This window comes from Pelodiscus sinensis, chromosome 2 (assembly GCF_049634645.1).
Source record: "Pelodiscus sinensis isolate JC-2024 chromosome 2, ASM4963464v1, whole genome shotgun sequence".
Lineage (NCBI taxonomy): Eukaryota > Metazoa > Chordata > Testudines > Trionychidae > Pelodiscus > Pelodiscus sinensis.
The window spans coordinates 147,020,385-147,036,933 of NC_134712.1; the positions used below are offsets into that span (position 1 = coordinate 147,020,385).

At 42.4% G+C, this 16,549-nt stretch overlaps 1 protein-coding gene across 1 annotated transcript in view; it reads left to right on the top strand.

Annotated features, from left to right (window-relative positions):
• Nucleotides 1-13,173, top strand: part of ERP44 (endoplasmic reticulum protein 44) — a 116,553-nt gene extending 103,380 nt beyond the window's left edge. Inside the window, exons 11-12 of the mRNA XM_075921597.1 lie at nt 6,445-6,547; nt 12,599-13,173. Of these exons, the coding sequence (XP_075777712.1) occupies nt 6,445-6,547; nt 12,599-12,700 (205 nt within the window). The 3' untranslated portion in view covers nt 12,701-13,173. The remainder of the gene's footprint in view (nt 1-6,444; nt 6,548-12,598) is intronic.
• The last annotated feature ends 3,376 nt before the right edge of the window (nt 13,174-16,549 follow it).

Genomic DNA, 16,549 nt, shown 5'->3' on the forward strand with positions numbered 1-16,549 from the left:
GTCAGTGCTTAATGAATAGAAAATAATTTATGCCCCAAACTTATTCAGTACCCACTCCATAAGTAGGAAAATCTAAGTAAGGGTTAACTGCAGCAGCCTTTTTCTTGCATAGGTAAGGTTTCTGCTTTTCCAGAGATCCCATATGAAAACTTGTGTGAGGGCTCTCCTGCTACCAGGTGTGCAATTTTGAATAAGAACGGCCGTGCTGGGTCAGACCAAAGGTCCACCTAGCCACTGTTCTGCCAGGTGCCCCAGAGGGAATGAACAGAACAGGGAATGAGACACCTGTACAAACTCTTCTAAAGGGAGATGATGTTTTGATGCTAAAATGACTGTCAAGTCTGAGCTTGTTTTCTAGAATTTTGGCACTATAGAGCAGACCTCCACTTATGAAAACTATCATAGTTCCATTGAAAGTTGTATTCAATATAACATTTCAAAAGTAAATGGAAATATGGAAGTCTTGTCTCTTGATGATGATAGATGCCATCACATGTCACAGTGATCATATTGCCAAGTGTGTTGACTGGATAATCAGGTTTTGATTTTACTTGAGTGCATGCACACAGCTGCACAACTACTTTGGACTCAGTAAGCAGTAATACTATTCACTTGCTTGATTCCCATTGTATCTATTCAAGCTTTAACATCTACTGCAAGCCTTGTTGGAAAGATTGTGTTGAGCATCAGTTCTGATGTTAGACAAATGTAACCCAAATTTAAAAAGCAAAAGTGCAAAAATTGCAAACATTGCAATTGCTCACCGTCTGAAGTTATTAGGACTAGATTTAATGGAATCTGCTAGCAATGATGACCACAGGCACCATGATTGCTTGTACTGTAGACTCCATGGAACGATGTAAACATTGCAGTAAGGCTTCCTCACCTCTCAGCCACCAGCGTGTCTTATTCTGGAGCTCCACTCTGGTGTTGCAGCTGAGTTTGGCAGGAATCTGGTGATCATTGCCGCCACCTCCCTCAAATACCAGCAGGTTTATTCTTAAAATAAGGGAGATACTCATTTCGTGCAGTAACGACTATTCTTCGAGATGTGTGTCCCCGTGGGTGCTCCACTGTAGGTGGCGGGTCACCCCTCCCTTTCAGTTCCTCTCTAACCGCCCTCATCAGCGGATGGAGCTTCAACATCTCCCCTCAACCTATTACCTCATACAGTGCTTCATAATTTACAGTTAGTTACCTTTAATAGTTTTCCAATAGTTAGCTTAGTAGTTTATAAGTAATTTCCTTCGTTTATTTTACCAAAAAAAAAAAAAAAAAAAAGTAGTTTTCTCTCAGGGGATTTTAAATTCCTCTGCCGCTCCGGAGTAGGATGAACCGCACTTTTGTTGGCTCTTCCCAGTTCTCAAAAACTAAGAAATGGGATAAAGTAAAATACAAAAGGGACATAAAGCAATATCACAGACAACTCAGTATGTCAAGCGCCTCGGGCTTCAAAAAATGTGAGGAGTGCCAAGAGCCGAGCCTATGGCCAGTACCAGATAGCCACTCACTATGCATACGGTGTTTGTGGGAAACCCATACACTGCAGAAATGCAAGCATTGTTCTTCCCTCATGGCCCCAGGCGACCCATCACCTACAGTGGAGCACCAATGGGGACATCACTCGAAGTAGTAATATTATGGTCAGATATTACAACCATTAATGCATTTTGATTATGTCGAGGCTGATTCCCCACTCTGGCACAATAAATTCAGAAGTGGGGGCCTGAAAAAGTACCACAAAACCTTCTTTCCAGGCTTTGGTATAAAGCTTCCCCCCAAAATCTTAAAAACCTAGATTTTGGGCATAAAAATCCGCTGCCACCATCCAAGTAATGGTAAGAAAACCAGGAAAGAGATCACTTGGAAAATCTCAGCCCTAAAGTAAAACCAGGACACACAAATTAACCAATACCAGGTTAATAAAAAAGAACTTTTATTATCACCACAATACTCCTGTTACAAGCTTAATGACTGGATGGAAATGTCACCAATTAATATAATCATGGGGGACTCCCATGGGCCAAAAACTTAGTTACAAAGGAGAGGAAACCCTATTTTTAAATGCACAGACATCAAATTCCCATTCCCAAACCATAAAACAATAAAACCTAATGGATTTATCCAACTTTACCCTACTTACAGATAGTGAAGAGTGTTTTCTTGGAGAGAGACATGTTGTCTGTCCTCCTCAGTATCTGGAGAAAAACTGCCCAAGGACAAAGGAAGGAAAAACCACAAATTCCTTTGTCCCAGTTTGAAATTTCTACCTGCATTGGCTAGGTACAGTTAACCCCTTAGACCCCAGGCTGCTGCCATCCCTCATGGTCATGACAGATTAACTAAAAGCATTTCTAGTGAGATCCTAAAACTGTTTGTGCTACACATACTGTTTAGTCTTATTAATATTTTGTGCAGAGTAGCATGTTCACAGCATGCACACTTGGTTTTTAACAAACACTTTGAAAGCAATTTGCATTAGAGTAATGGTTTAAATGTAATCATAGCTATAATATCATATGTACATAATTATCAGTTCATAAACAGCCCCATATGCTCAAGTTAAAGTTCAGAGATATTTAAATATGTCAGAAGTGACTTGGCAAATAGTGAAATGTCTCCTAATTTGTTTTTATAAAATACAAGGTAAAATCTTAAAGCGTCTCAGTAATTTGCAAAGCCCAGTTATTTTGTTTGCTGGGGTCTAATTTTTAGAGAAGAACTTCTCCAAGGACAGAGTGGAAAACTACTCTTGCCTTCATACTTATGCCCTTTGGCCTTCCAGCTACATCAATTTCTGCCATCAGGTTTGGAGTGATAGTGAGATTGCTTAACATGCAGCCTCACTTTTCAGATAGGAGTCAAGTTGTAAGAAGTGGTTGAACTGCGGACTTGATTCTAAGGCTATGTCTACACGGCAGAGCTATTTCAGGATACTTTTGGTATCCCAAATTAGCTATTCTATGTCTTTTGAGCAAGCCCAATTATTTTGAAATATAATGGTCTCACTATTCTGATGTTTCTGTAAACTTCATTGCACGAAGAGTAAGGGACATTTTGGAATAGCACTCTATTTTGAAATTAACTCTAAGCTATGCAATTTGTGTAGCTCAAATTGTGTAACTGACTTTGAGCTCTGGGTGCAGTGTAGGTGCACCCTGGCTTTCAAACATTCAAGTGAAAGGAGAATCCAGCCAGCTCTGCTAATTGGAAACATAACAAATTTCAATAACAATTTGAGAACTGTGTGTACAAAATTCTTCATCAAAGCTTGTTTTGTTTTAAACCAGCTCTAAAAATTAGTGGAGGAAATCTTTTCCCTCTATAATGTGTCTCCCACTGTTTGGCTACGTCTGCATGGCAGTGTTATTTCAGAATAACTGATATTATTCCAAAATAACATAGTCCGCATCTACACTACAAGCAGTTATTTCAACATAATGTCAAAATATTGTTGAGCTGGAGGACTTCTTACTCTGGCTCCTGTAACTCTCATTTTAGAAGGAGTAAGGGAAGTAGGAGGAAAAGTAATCTATCTTGGACTTCTTGCTGTGTAGACAGCGCCAAAAGCCGAGTTAAGCTATTTCAACTTAAGCTACTCAATTGATGTAGCTCAAGTTGTGTAGCTTATTTTGGCTTTAGCCCTGCTGTGTAAATGTGTCCATAGTCATTATATAACATAGTGGGATAGATTACCAAAAAAACCCAAAACAAAACACCTTTAACCCCAAATATTTGCAATATTTTAGAAAACATAAAATGTGAGATGAAGGATCCATGCTTTACTAGCCATGTTATGTCAGCGTGCGTGTTCCTTGACCACTGTGGGGGGAGTGAAGTTACTCTGTGCCTTGCAGCGGATGCACTCTTCTCACAGAAAAGCACTTGGTTTAAAGAAAACTGTTTCAGTGGAAACAAAATATTTTTCTCCTGTTCTGGGTGAGAGGAGAAACAGTAAAACTCCCAACAAGGAAAGCCTTCACAAGCAAAAGACTTGCCCTGGCAGATGGCCAGTGCACAATGCGGTCCAATGGTGAGAGGCCCAGTTGGGATTCTACCAGCTTCCAGAATTGGACTAGAATGAACATGCCTTCCCCTCTTCAGGGACACAAGCACACTTCTCCCCCACTGACATGTCATAAGGAAAGAGAATCATGGCGGAACAACCTCCAGTAGCCATGTTCATAAACCTCTAGATACACATGTCTTCAGATTCTTCAGTTTGAACTCTGGATCACGTTTCTTCTGCTTGACTGGCCGTTTGTTCCAGCCTCCTCTCTCTGCCTCTCTCACAGCATCTCTGTCGCCAGCCTCACTTTCCTCACCTTCTGTGCTCTCCTTCATCCTTCCTGCCTTCTTCTCTATATCCTTCTTCCTGTCCTTGCCTCACTGTCCTGTTTCTTCTTGGTGTTTTGTCACTTTTTACCTCATACATTCTGCATTCCCCTCTCCCCAATTTTAACCCTCCGAATACAGGCAGTCCCCGGGTTACGTACAAGATAGGGACTGTAGGTTTGTTCTTAAGTTGAATCTGTATGTAAGTCGGAACTGGCGTCCAGATTCAGACACTGCTGTAACTGACCGCCAGTTCTGACTTACATAAAGAATCAACTTAAGAACCCCAGGCGTCCCCAAGTCAGCTGCTGCTGAAACTGATCAGCAGCTGATTCCAGGAAGCCCGGGGCAGAGCAACTCTGCCTGGGGCTTCCTGTAGTCAGCGCTGGTCCATTTCAGCAGAAGCTGACTTGGGACGCCTGGGGCAGAGCAGCTGGGGTGCTGCTGGGTTGCTCCAGTAGTGCCGCTCCTCGGTGCTACTGGACCAACCCAGCAGCACCCCATCTGCTCTGCCCCAGGCGTCCTGATTCAGCCGCTGCTGAAACTGACCAGCAGCGGCTGAATCAGGACCTGGGGCAGAGCAGCTGGGGTGCTGCCGGGTTGGTCCAGTAGTGCCCAGAGCGGCGCTGCAGGACCAATCGGCAGCGCCCCAGCTGCTCTGCCCCAGAGTCCAAAACAAAAGCCTGGTCTGCTGGGGGGGGAGCACACTAGCTGCGCCCCCCCCCCAGCAGACCAGGGACACGGGGAGCAGAGCCGCAGCGACAGCGGGGTGCCGCGCCTCTGAGGCTTTGCTCTGGCAAAGCCTCAGAGGCGCAGGACTCCCCGCGGCTGCGGCTTCAGTCCGGGTGCCTGTGGTCTGCTGGGGACCGTCCCCAGCAGACCACAGGCTCCCAGACTGAAGCGGCAGCAGCTGCGGTTCCCTGCGCCTCTGAGGCTTTGCTCTGGCAAAGCCTCAGAGGCGCGGGACCCCCCCACGGCTGCGGCTTCAATCCGGGGGCCTGTGGTCTGATGGGACTGTCCCCAGCAGACCACAGGCACCCAGACTGAAGCGGCAGCAGCGGCGGTTCTCCGCGCTTCTGAGGCTTTGCTCTGGCAAAGCCTCAGAAGCGCGGGAACCCGCCCGGTGCCCCTGGTCTGCTGGAGACGGTCTCCAGCAGACCAGGGGCACCGGAGCAGTTTACGAACGGGGCTTTCTCGCCCCGACCTCCGGGGCGAGAAAGCCCCGTTCGTAAGTGCGGATCCGACATAAGTCGGATCCGCGTAAGTCGGGGACTGCCTGTATATTAACTATAACAAGCCATTGCTCTAATAGCATTTAACACAATGGCCCCCAATCCTGGCTGGGGTCTCTAAGTACTACTGCAGTATTAATGTATGGTTCAGATAGTGTTGTAACCTAGATCTTATACAGTGCTTTTCACCCATAGATCTCAATGAATTTTGAAAGGGATATGGAATGCAGTGAACTCCAAAGTCTGACCATTCATAAATTATCTATGGCATAGCATACACGGTGCTCATGTCGTAATGTGTGAGCTAATCTTTAGCACTTACGAGATCAACTGTTCATTTTAAGCATTGTAGAACATCTGACCTTTCAATTGTCTGCTATACTTAACACTTTGTTGGGGTGACAGTAGATGATCTCAGATTAAATTTAAATTGATATCCCTCGGTGTTTATCTCTGGTGTATGTGCAATTATTCTCACATTGCAGAACCTTTCAAAGACATTTTGTCAATACTGCTACCTGACATCTGTTTGTATTTGTAAACTGTGCACTTGGAACCTGCTATTTTCTTCTTTGGTGTGGTTAGTGGGGAGCTGAAGTGAGTATACAATGAAGTTATAAGCTAGGACAACTCAGCGGGAATTATTGAAGGAAAGAAATACTTGCTGTGCCTTCAGGGGATAGTGGAGAAGAAAAACTAGTAGGATTGTTTAACTCAAGCATACCATCCAGTTAACTTTCTATCACAAATTAATCACTTAAAGTGACCATACTGTATCTAGTAGACAGTAGAAATGGGGGCTGCTCTATAAACAATATACTTTATTTTCTATTTAAGATTGTTTATTTATCATGTTTATTGGGGGGTCTTGTTTCAGAATTCCAGGTAAACTCAAACAATTTGTACTAGATTTGCACTCCGGAAAATTGCACAGAGAATTTCATCATGGCCCAGATCCAACTGATGTAGCACCTGGTCAGGTAAGACTTACAGAAATGTATGGATTTGTATCCGGCTGTTTGGGCAAACCATTTATTCTTTCTCAGCATGAAAAAACATGCTTTCATATTAGCTTGGTCTGTAAGTAAGAAGAGAAATCTGTTTACGGAAAATAAGTGAGTAGCCTTATCAACCTAGCAATATTTTAAAATGATACATGCCAGTGTTGATAAATCTCAGAACATAATTAATTTAAGAAAAATCCCATGTTTTTGTGTTCTTTCTGAACAAGAAAAAAATGAAATGTTCATTTCTTTTTACGGAAACCCTTCAGTTTTTAAAATGAATATAATACCACTAATTTTGTCACCTGGGTTTAACTGTTTTGTTACTTGAAACATTTTAAATTGAACTGGCATTGTTCTGCTGGTGTGGATGTAATCCATTTTAACAATTCAGTGATTGAAAACAGTATAGCCTAAAAAAAACAAAACAAATTGTTTATGAGCTCTCTTTGCCATATTACATGAAGTTGTATGGAATCCATTTTTACTTTGTCTGAAGTCCACGTATATTTTCTTGTAGAGTAGTAGTAATATAATGTAAGGTTGTCAAATGATTTTTTAAAATCCCAATTAATTTTAAGATAAAAATATAATCATGATTAATTGCCATTTTAATAGTCCTTGTAAACAATAATAGAATGCCCATTTAAATTTATTTTGGGTGTTTTCTACATTTTCAAATATATTAATTTCAGTTGTAACACAGAATGCTAAGTGTACAGTGCTCACTTTATATTATTTTTTATTTACACTGTAAAAAGAAAGATTTTCAATTCACCTCATATAAGTACTATAGTACAGCCTCTTTATCATGAAAGTGCAACTTACAAATGTAGAAATTTTTTTCTTACATAACTGCACTCAACATAAAACTTTAGAACCTACAAGTCTAAGCATGAAGGGACATGTGAATGTTTAGTGTATTTGGCATGTAAAAAGCTTTCAATGTCAGCTACAACAATGCCAAGCAAATGCCATTTCTCACTTTAAAGTGACATGGTAAACAAGAAACAGAAAGCATTATCTTCTATAAATGTAAACAAACATGTTTGTCTAAGCGCTTGGTTGAACAAGAAATAGGACTGAGTGGACTTGTATAATGTGAATTGAATACAGCAAAGCACTCAGTTCTTCAGTCCATTCACGAGGTGCACATGGGACAAATCCAGCTTCTACTCCAAGCTTCTTTACCAATTTATCTTTACCCCACGGGAAGTTTCAAGAATATGCTAACCTGGTAACTGATGTGAGCATAATATTCTTTTGCCACATATCTATTAATATTTTGCATCAGAGGAGCTCAACACACTTTACAAGCATTAATTAATTAACCCTGACAACACTATTGCAGGTATGGAAATCGTAAGACACTAAGTGACTTTCCCACATTTGAAAGGAAGTGCTGTATGTAGCAGAGTTGAAAAGAGGACTCAAATCTGACACACAAGCTTGTGTTTTAGCCATGAGACTGTAATTCCCTTTCTATCTAAATAGCTGTTCAACATATTTTTTTCAATCTGTTAGGACTTCTTTTTTTTTCTCCTGCTCTCTCTACTTCTCCGGTTGTTCTGAGCAAATTGATCTATTTAAGCTTGAGTTATTTTTATGCATCTGTGCCAATTTGTGTGGCCCAGATGTACAATGGTATAGGTTCAGTTCTCAGCTTCAGCATACCTCAGTGATGGTCACATGGTTTTTCATCCCCTGCAATACTGGGGCATGCTGACAACTGGTGCAAGAAAACTGAGCTACACCAGGGAATCCTCCACTGTCACTTTGAGCAGTTTTACAGTCATTTTTTCTGACACTTTGCTGGTACAAAGTGACCTATGCAAGACTAAGGATCAGGTCCCAGATGCTTAACTCAAACATGTGTCACTGAGATGTGGGGAGTCACTTGGCCCTGCACCCCCATCCTCGTTCAGATGTGACTTTCAGCCAGCAGGTAGAAGAGGGTTTATTAGTCAACAGGGACACAGCGTAGAACAGACTTGTCAGCACCGTACAATCAATACAATAGGAGTAGCAGTCAATACAATCCAGCTTGGCGTGAGGGGGCCTCAAAGCCAAAGACCGCCTTCCCAAGCCAGCCGAGACTAACCCACCAGTCCTCCAATCAGGCCCCTCCTCTGGTTTTTGTCCTGATTTCTGGGCAAAAGGTGTCACCTGTGCTCCCTCCCTGCTCAGGTTATGAAGGGCAATGGCCATTATGTACATGTAAGAGGCTGACATAGCCTCTCTAAGTGAGTCATGCCCGAAATTCCCATCATCATCTAGATATTAGTGCAGTACCCCAGGAAACTGAGGCATACACACAGGTTTACTGTAAGACAATAGAACTCACATGCAGCATAACAAGGTGAATAAAATCCTGAGATTGTCACACCTCTCCCTCCTTTGAGACTGAACTGAGGGGGGGGGGGGTCTCTTAGCCAGTGACCTTCAGGCCCCTCTCTCTCCACAGCAGGGCATTGTCTATACCAGGGGTCTCCAAACTTTTCAGCCCGAGGGCCGCATTAACTATCAAACAGCAGTTCGGGGGCCGACTACACACTTGAGGTCCAAATAAAAAACAATCAAAACATGGATGTTGTTTTTAATTATTTATTTCATATTATTTTATTCAGTTATTATTTAATAACACATTGATACACTACACATGAACACCTGTATTAGTGTGAATGGTGAAATTGTTTCCTGGATGCCAAAAGGTCTCCACGGGCCGGATGAGAGGGCCTCGCGGGCCGCATCCGGCCCGTAGTTTGGAGACCCCTGGTCTATACCATTAGCACGTCCCTTACCAGGAACCACCTCCATGTCATAATCCTGCAGGAGCAGACTCCACCTCAGCCGCTTGGCACTGCACCAAATGAAAGGAGTCAGGGGAGGGTGGTGACTGTACACCAGGAATTGTCTCCCAAATAGGTATGACTGCAGCTTCTTAAGGGCCTACACCATAGCCTGGCATTCCTTTCCTATGGCTGCATAGGTTTGTTCCCAAGGTTACAGCTTCTTGCTCAAGTACGCAATTGTGTGTCTTTCCTCTTGTCCACCTGCATTAGTACTACATTGTCGAAGTCTGGGTTTATCAGCACTGGGGCCCTGGCCAACATCTCCTTCAACACACACACAGTGCGACTGGCACTGCTCGGTCCAGACTAGGGATGTTAACTAGTGATTTATTTACTAGTCAATGGAATTTCCATCGACTACTCAACTAGTCGACAGGCACTTCCGCATTCCTCCTTTGAAATGTACAAGAACCTCAGCAGGGGATCTTGTGAATTTCAGAGTTGGAATGCCGCGGGGAACCCAGGACCAGTGGGAAGTCCCACGGACTCTGGGCTTCACGCAGGTGCTTCTGCTTTGAAATGTACAAGAGCCCAGCACAGGATCTTGTGCATTTCAAAGCAGAAGCGCCCGCATGGAGCCTGGGGTCAGCGAGGGATCCAGGCTCCATGCTGTGCTTCCTTTTTGAAATGCACAAGAGCCCCTGCTGAGGACTCTTGTATATTTCAAAGCTAGCACACCACACTGGGCTGGCTCCTGCTTTAAGCAGCTATTCCCCACCTTATGGCCCAAGTAAAATACCTCTGCCATTCCCACCTTGCACTTCCCAGCTTTTATAGTTAGCCCAGCCCCCTGAAGTTGGTTCGGCAGTTGGTTTGCCTGGGACACATGGGCCCAGGTCTGGCTAAAGACACAAATAACAATGTATGTCAGAACAAAACTCCATCCCTCTCAGCAGCTGATCCACCAAATGCTGGAAGGTGGCAGGTGCCCCCTTGAGGCCAAAAGGCAGGACTAGGAACTCACAGCACATTTCAGTCTGGCATCTGGATCCAACAACACATGGTGAGGTCCATAGTAGTGAGGTAGCGAGCAAGTCCACGCAGCTTGTGTAGGAGTTTGTTGGGCCTAGGCATACGGGGTAGGCCTTGGCCATAGCAAGCTTCCAATAATCCACATAAAACCAAACTGACCTGTTCTTTTTGGGGACCAACACCATGGGGAGGACCAAGGGCTGGAGGATGATTGGATCACCCCTAGAAGCCAGCATGTCCTGGACCTCTCTTTCTAGGTCCTGGGCCATTTTCCCTGTGGCTCTGAATGGGGAGCATCTCCCAGGGGTGTGAGTATCCATCTCTATCCGGTGACTGTGGGGAGTTGCTGGGGGGTGGGGCGGTGTTTGGAGAGTCACTGTTCCGGAGTATGACTGGGAAAGCATGTGAGGGGACATTGGTTTGGATGTTAATTGACTTGATTATTTCCTGGATTTTTAGTGAGTGCCTTGACACTTGAGCAAATTTTAGTCAATATAGATTTTAGCATGGACATTTCACAGATGTTTTAAATACACATTGGTATTGATAGCTGGGAGCCTGCAAGGGAACAGGTGTCTGCAGTGTTGGGAGCTGAGGCACAAGCAGTGGAGTAGAGTTGGGGAATGAGGATGAAATGGGAGCATGAGAGGAAGAAGCAAGGCTTTACGAGGGTGGCTGTTACGGGCAAGCTTGGCTGAGCTCCTTGCTACTTCCCTGGATCCTGCTGTATATGTGCATACAGCCAGCCCTGCTGCCAACTTTCATGGCCTCCCTCTAATCTTCCTTCCCCATTCCATGAAAACATATGTATACTATTCACATACGTGCAACCGGTGTACTTACATAGATGGTACAAATGCTGGATTAACCGTGAGGTGTATATTTCTCCACATACAGGTGGCCTTTGAATTTTCTGTATAATTTGTGAGTTATTTCTGCATATATTTTTTAATAAAAATGTTTGCACTTGTTTGAAATTAGCCAGACTGCCATTGGCACATCAGCAGAGGGAGGAGTCTCCACTTGATTTGGCACAGCCAGTAGTTAAATGTCTTTTTGAGAAGAGTCACTTTTGCCATTATTTGTCATAACTGAAAACTTACACAGCAGCAGGTAGCCAACACATAGACTCTTCTCCATAAGCAGCTTTTCTTTTCTTTTACCTAAACAGATGGTATTAGGAATAGATCCTGATGGAAAAGGTTTTATTGATCAGTGAGGTTAGAGCTGCAGATAAAATTTTGATCACCATTGGTCCATTTCTGTGGCATGGCACTAAAGACCATCCCCTTCACTCAACTTTTTCTCCCAATTAAACATTAAAAAAATCCCTAGAAAATGAATACACATACAGCTTTGTTCAGAACTTAGCTGTTCCCTACACACACACAGTACAGGAAACAAAACCAAGGAAATGAAAAGTTAAGACACCTACCAGTACATATCTTCTGCTCCTACACAAAGCTACACACATCACTATTACTAAAACAATTGTACACATATATATCTTAACTCTGCCCCCTTCTAGATGCCATCCTTCTGTCACCTTCTTTACTGAATTCCCCCTTCCCAACCCACCAATGTCCAGATCTGAGTGTAAATCTCATCTTAATCGTATGTTTCATAGATCTTTCTATGGAACAAGCCTTCAGGTATCTTCCTCTCTATTGTATAGACTCCGTGTAAAATGGGACTGTTGCAATGTAACCATCTCAACAAAGTACTGAGAAACAAATTATATGATCACGTTTGCTTTATAGGATGGTCTTGTGGTTTCCTTCTCCAAAGGAAAATATCCATACTATTCAGGATTGCATATGTATTATGTTTGAGGTCAGAGTGAAGATTTCACATTTACTGTACTGGTGAGGAACGTGATGTAAATATTGTTACTGTACACACTGGTCATAGGAGGATCAGAATCTGTCTAGGTTAATGTGTGGTAGTGAATATATGTTAAAGGAGGAAATGTTAATGAGGTATTTTGATGTTAAGGGTCCGTGTAGATGGGCTTTTTCTTTTAAGCAACCTTAAACGTTTTTTTTTAAACCAGATTATTTCTCTGAGGATATTAACAAGAAAGGAAGTTCATTCCAGTTTAAGAAACTTACTACTGTTGGGATTTTTTAAAAATTGCTTACAAGAAATTAAGACTAAAGAATATCTTTACATAATGAAAACATACTTTTGTGTTCTTTTTCAGCCAATTCAAGATTTAGCAAGCAGCCCACCAGAGAGTTCATTCCAGAAACTAGCACCCAGTGAACATAGGTACACCTTATTGAGAGAAAAAGATGAACTTTAAAAACTTGAAATAATTTTGCAAGCCTTTCAGACAGCAGCATTGACTTGTGTGGTGGAAATAGTAACCCTATATTTTCATAATTCTGTGTATTTTTATTTGGGATAAACTGAAGAAAAAATTTCCTCCCTGGGCTTGTAAATACATTTGTTTGGTGGGTCATTCTGTACAGCGTCTTTCAAAAGTTATGTTCTTAATGCTATAGTAAAATATCAGAGACCCGTCTAGACTTTTGATCTAACTCTATTCTGTAAAACTTTTATAATCCAAATGAAGGTGTCATTGCCAGAGACATGCTGTTAACTTGCACTATCCCATTAAATAGGACTTTTGGGTTGTTTTCTGTGTAATCTGGTAGTATGTGCTTTTATTTTCTTCATGTGAATAGTTATGCTGGTACTCATTTTTTTGTCACAGTCTTCTCATCTGGGCATATTCTGGATACTTGGGAGGGAATAAATTAAAGTTTTACAGAATTTTGTGTGGTATCTTACTGTACATATGAAGTATGCACAAGTTGACTCTTAAAAGTATCATGTGGGAAAATCAAGCTGATCTATATGTCTGTATTGCACTTCTCTGATGATCCGGAGTCTATAATACTGCTACATGTAAAAAGTTAAGTTAAAAGAACATATCAAGTTTGCAAAAAGTTCAAGGCCAGAATTAAGGTTGCCCATGCAGTATGATAGTTTTGAATTACATGATCACATACCAGTTTTTTCTGCTGAACCTGAGTTATTAATTGTGCAGAATGGATATTTTCAATTTGTGGTGATCTAGTCAGTATTCTGTTTAATCCCTCATGTGGCTTGGGCCTACTATATAATCCCTGGTTTGAAGACAGAATTATTTTTCTCAAGGGCTTTTCTCTGGTGTTCATCACTGTAGTGTATAAGTGCTTCACAAAGCTTATTTTCACAATACTCAGGTGACCTGAAGAGAGATTATCCCATTTTATAAATAGGGGACTGAGGCACAGGGATTATGGTCAAGGGTCTTATAATTTTGGGTGCGAAATTTGACATACAGCATCTGCTTTTGTGAGCTTGGCATTATGCGCTAGCACGTAGCACTTCGTATGATCCAAACACAGCGCCCATGGGCTGCAACTGTTGACTGCACAGCACTTCTGCAGATCAAACCCTAGCATCTCAAATCAGACATTCCAAACACCCAGTTAGTGACCACCTGTACAAAGTTCAATGAGTGCTTTGCCTAGCATCGCATAGGAACTCTCTGGCATGCTGAAGGGCCAGTAGTCTGGGCACTCATCTAAGAGGTGGAAGACAAGGATTCAAATCCCTGCTTTGGAGCAAAACATGACTCCCAGGAGGGATGCCCTAAACACAGGACCATTAGCTACAATCAGTGTGTGTCTGTCTGTTTTTTCACAAGGGCAGTTTTTGCTTAGGTGCCTAACTCCAGGAGCAGGTTTGTAACTGAATCCGTGAGACAGGTGCATAAGTCCCTTTGTGGATTTGGGCTGTAAGTCTTGCTGCATTCCTATAGACTTATTGGCTAGTTTAGGTAGTTCCTCCCTAGCAGGACTTTTGTGACCTTAGGTGCCTAACTCACCCCCTACAGTACAGAAGGAGCTGGGAGCCCTAATTTAGGGCTGTGCATTTCCCTGGCCAGCAGGACCCACCTGAATTAGATGGTGTCATTCCTAACTTCTCTCTCTGATTGTAGTCTTTATACCCGACAGTTACAGGTTGACTTATGCCTAGAAGCTTGAGGATTTACTTTTATCCTACTTAATGTAACACTGAATGTTTTCTTTAGAAATATTTTGACTCCTACTAAGCTCTTGAGCTCAATAGCTGTCAGTTTCACAGGTGAATTATGCACTCTGTAAGAGGGCAAAAAGTGTTCCCTTATTAGTTACGTTGATTTGCCTGTCATGTTACTTGAATGTTCCTTTAGTCTTGTCTTAGTACGGGTAAACAGAAGCTGCTGATTTACCTGTTCTGTGCTGTTATTTTATGTGTCTCATGTTTCTCCTCTAAACATTCCTACTCTTTTCAATACCTTCTCAAAGAAGTTTTTCCTCTTCAGCTCATGATTTTTGTTGTCAGTTTCTTATCCCCTTTTATGTCTTCCATTTTAGTGACAAGGACAGTATTCCAGCTAAAAGGCAATCCTATGGAGTTATAGACTGGCATTATATTTTTTGTTTCTCTGATTTGTGTCAGTTGCCTAAGCCTCTTTGGAATAAGTGCTGCTTCTTCCCAAACTCACTTACCAAGGATGCCCTGACTAATAAATGTAAACTTTTTATACCATCTTCAATAACTCTGAAATTACTCTGAGCAGACCCTGTATTTCTCCTGTGCAGTTCAGGAGAAACACTTTCTAGGCCCTCTTCTACCTTTGTGTGATTATTACTGACACATAGCATGAGTATGAGTCCTTTTGCCTACCAATCTTGAACGATCCTTCCTTCCTCACGGAAGTCACTGAATACTTCTCCTGGCAACTAAATCCTGTCCCCAGAACCTGCCAAGAGTAGATCCTACCTAAGGGGAGTCTACTCTCCATTCACCTTGGTCTCATCCTACTATAAGGACCAACTGCCTCATATTTGAAAGTTGGTTAGTAAGGTCTACAGTAGCTCTGGTCCATAATATTCCAGTATGTTTTCCTCTATATAATGGTTCAGATACTGTGCTGTAAGCTGCTGTACAGTAAACTTCCAATAAGCCGGCACCTTTGGGAGCCGGGGGGTTCCGGATTATTGGATATGCCGGTGTACCAGAAGGTGGGCTATGATGGGTCTGGGGCGGCGGGGGAGTCAGCAGGGAACTGCACAGCATGGACAGCACTCCAGCTTCCCCAAGTCCACCGCTGCTGAAACCGACCAGCATCGGACTTGGGGAAGCTGGGGGCAGAGCAGCTCCCATTGTCCGGCTGGCCAGAGCACTTCCGGGTTCCAGCTGGTGCCGGACTATCAGGAGTGCCAGACCACTGGATGCCAAATAACTAGAGTTCTACTGTATTAGGCTACGAAGTGCATGAGCTACCTGCACTAAGTATATGCATTTGTCCCTTCAGTACATAGCACTGCATCGTTGCTACATTCTCCATGCAGTAAACAAAGTAGCCCAGACCCTCAATCTCTGGAGTATTTTTTTAAAATACGGTGGCTGATACTGATATGCTTTATTATTTGACTAGAATGTGCCAAGCACCTCACTGGTGCTACAATAAACAGGCAGCAGGGAGTTTACCTCCAGGAACTCCTAACCCAAGGATGGACAGATAATACACAAGGGAAAACAATTACTGCTCACAGTGGTTACATTGTCTGCATGTGCCATTGCTGTTGAATGGATATTAATGTAAAGGAGGAGGCTGAAACATACACAGAACATTATTTTGAAAGATTAAAATAATTACTTGAAAAAAGCAGCAATGCATTGGCTCCTGTAAAGAAAATTCAAGATGCGACCCTAAAACTAATACAGGATCTTCAGAAAATGAAGTAAAAAAATGCCTTAGCTTGTTTGTATTGCAGATATTTCTTAGTGTCCATGGAAAATTAAATGTTAGTTTGGCCACATTTTCCCGTCTATGCAAATAATTTTTTTTTCAAGTAGATGGTTTATAAATCCAATAGTTTTGCAAGTCCTGCTTACATACAAAGTGTAATAAAAGCACAGCTTTTTACCACTTCCAAAATATGAGCATCCGAGGTAACTGATGCAGGAGGTCCTTTCCACTCCACCCGATTCTATGATGTAGACACCTCACCTTAACCTATGAAGTTTTGTCAGTTTGCATTTTAGCAACTTTTTGTTAAAACCATTCTTGCACACACAGACTCAGGGAAGAAAGTCTTAGACAGCATGA